At 45.3% G+C, this 2,333-nt stretch overlaps 1 protein-coding gene across 1 annotated transcript in view; it reads right to left on the bottom strand.

Annotated features, from left to right (window-relative positions):
- MEOX1 (mesenchyme homeobox 1) overlaps window positions 1-2,103 on the bottom strand; it is a 5,731-nt gene extending 3,628 nt beyond the window's left edge. Inside the window, exon 1 of the mRNA XM_008641028.2 lies at window positions 1,452-2,103. Within this exon, the coding sequence (XP_008639250.1) occupies window positions 1,452-1,902 (451 nt within the window). The 5' untranslated portion in view covers window positions 1,903-2,103. The remainder of the gene's footprint in view (window positions 1-1,451) is intronic.
- Between the last annotated feature and the right edge of the window lie 230 nt (window positions 2,104-2,333).

Raw genomic sequence — 2,333 nt, forward strand, 5'->3', positions numbered from 1 at the left:
GAAGGGAAGGGAAGGGAAGGGATGGGAAGGGAAGGGAAGGGAAGGGAAGGGAAGGGAAGGGAAGGGAAAAAGATGCTGCTTAGGACGCAGAGGCAGATGTGTCTCTCCTATGGATTGTGCATCCTTCCAGGATTCCAACCAGCTTCAGCGCTGGGTTGAATTTAACAGCTGCCTCTCCCAAGGGTTGCAATGGTCACTAGAAGGCGGAACCTCAGACCTTTCAGGGATGTCATTGCTTACAGCTCCCTGAAAGGAAAAGTGTAGGGGACAGCAGCAAGTGTGAAAAAAAAATATGAAGAGTGCTGGTAAGTGAGAATAAAGGAACTTTTTCCTTCTACTTAAACCAGGGAGATGTGCTTTGGAATCAGTCTCTTTAAGAATAAAGATATCCCTCTAATCTGAGTAAGCTGAAATCTGCTGTTTATCTGTGACTAACTGATGCTTTCATGAACACATTGTTCACCTTTTAAATTATTACTTTTTTAAACCTTCTTTGCATTTGGGAAAATTTTGACTCAACATGTGTTTTCAGTATAAATGAACTTAAACTCTACAAATGTCTGCAAAACCCAGAAATTAATCAATTAATATTTTTATCCCTGCATTCTCTGCCTGTCAAATGGGGCTACTGGAAAATATTCTCCACTTGGTAGCAGTGCTGTGGGAAAATGCACACTGTAGGTTGTAAATTAATGCTGTGGCATTTGAATGCATATAAGCATCTTAAATTTTAATGGCTTCCTTAAGAGAAAGAAATTTTATGCATATTTCACATATTTGGATCTGAGACATCAGCAAGTTAGAGTTTGCAAAACTATGAAATTATTGGTTTTTACACTGTAGAAAGAATGTGTTTTGCTAGCTGGGATGACACCATGAAAACGATGTCCGTTTTCTGCACTGTTGGACGTTGTACTGATGGGCAAACTTTTAGTACCTCCTGTTTTGAGGTCAAAATATTTAACATTTAGTGAGGCCAAATAGAATTTATACTTAAAGGAAGACTTTTCCTCTTGTACTTCTTCCCATAAACCAAGATGTCAAAATCCTAGCATGGCATTTCCAGCTACCACAGGCAGCTCAAGGTGAGGGATCTTTGCTCTTTGCCATTCTCTTTTGCTCAGACAAATGGCAGGTATGGGTTTATAACTCCACATCCTAGGACTTGCAGTTCTGTGTGTACCTGCCGTGTGATTGCTGTTCAGTTACAGCAAATGTGCATTGTGCTGGTGAGTAAAATGCCTGCTTCAGTACACAAGATCTGCAGGAGTGAAGTACAAAGACCAGAACAAGAACAAGACAGTTTGTTACAGTGCTGTTACTGTCTAAAGTTTCCCCAGTCAAGTATTATGAAATGTTCTGCTCATCAGCTTTCTCTCCTAATTCCCAGTCTCACCAGGTGTTCTCATTCCATCTGCACTCTACCACAACCCTGATTTCATATCACCTACCTGAGCTTTCCTTTTTCCTTTTGGATGGCTTTTTCCCAGTGTCATTTGTAGGATTTGCTGGTGCCTCATCATCTTCATCCACACCCACTGCTGCACTCACTAGGCTTGGGCTGCTGCCCTCTGACTCCCCAGAAGCCAAGGCCAGTCCTGGGTTTATTCCTCTTCTGGCCTCAGTGGCTGCCAGGTGCCAGTCAGGGTGCTGGAAAGAGGGGTGCTGCTCCACAAGTGCCCGCTCCTCACGTGGGAAGCTGTGGGGAGCTGTCACCAGGCAGGAGGCTGAGAAATCAGAGTAAGCAGCAAAATCTGGTTTTTGCTGGAAGGAGAATGGTGCTGCTGGGTAGTGGCTGAGCCCTGGAGCTGTGGTCAGATCCGTGTGGGAGCTCCTCATGCAGCCCCAGAGCGGGGTGGGAGGCTGTGGGCTGCGCATGCAGCTGCTGCTGCTGGGATCCATCTGCTTCCAGTCCTGTCCACACCTCAGCGCTCGTGGCTGGTGACAGCTCAGCCTTCAAAAGCAGAAGAGAAGCAGGGGGAAACTCTTCCAAATTTTACAGGATAGATCTCCTCCCTAAACAACAGTTTGCTTGTGGGTTTTTTGCTGTTGCAGGTAACTCTTCTAAATGTCTTCATTGCCCTGACTGGGGCAACCAGATTTCTGCAGGGATTGCCATGAGCAGCTTCCTTGTGAAGTGCTGGGCATGAGTGAAACACTTTTTAAATACTGTGCTGGGGAGACAGTGACAAGTTTGTGAAGTGAAATGTGAGCGAGGGGAGGGAGGGGTTAACACACATACCCTCAGCCCCTCCAACCAAAGCAAAGCAGGCAGCTATTAATCATCTGAAACCTTATATGCACATCTAATGGGATTTGCAGATGGAGCCTTT

The sequence above is a fragment of the Corvus brachyrhynchos genome, unplaced genomic scaffold (assembly GCF_000691975.1).
Source record: "Corvus brachyrhynchos isolate BGI_N302 unplaced genomic scaffold, ASM69197v1 scaffold30, whole genome shotgun sequence".
Classification (NCBI taxonomy): domain Eukaryota; kingdom Metazoa; phylum Chordata; class Aves; order Passeriformes; family Corvidae; genus Corvus; species Corvus brachyrhynchos.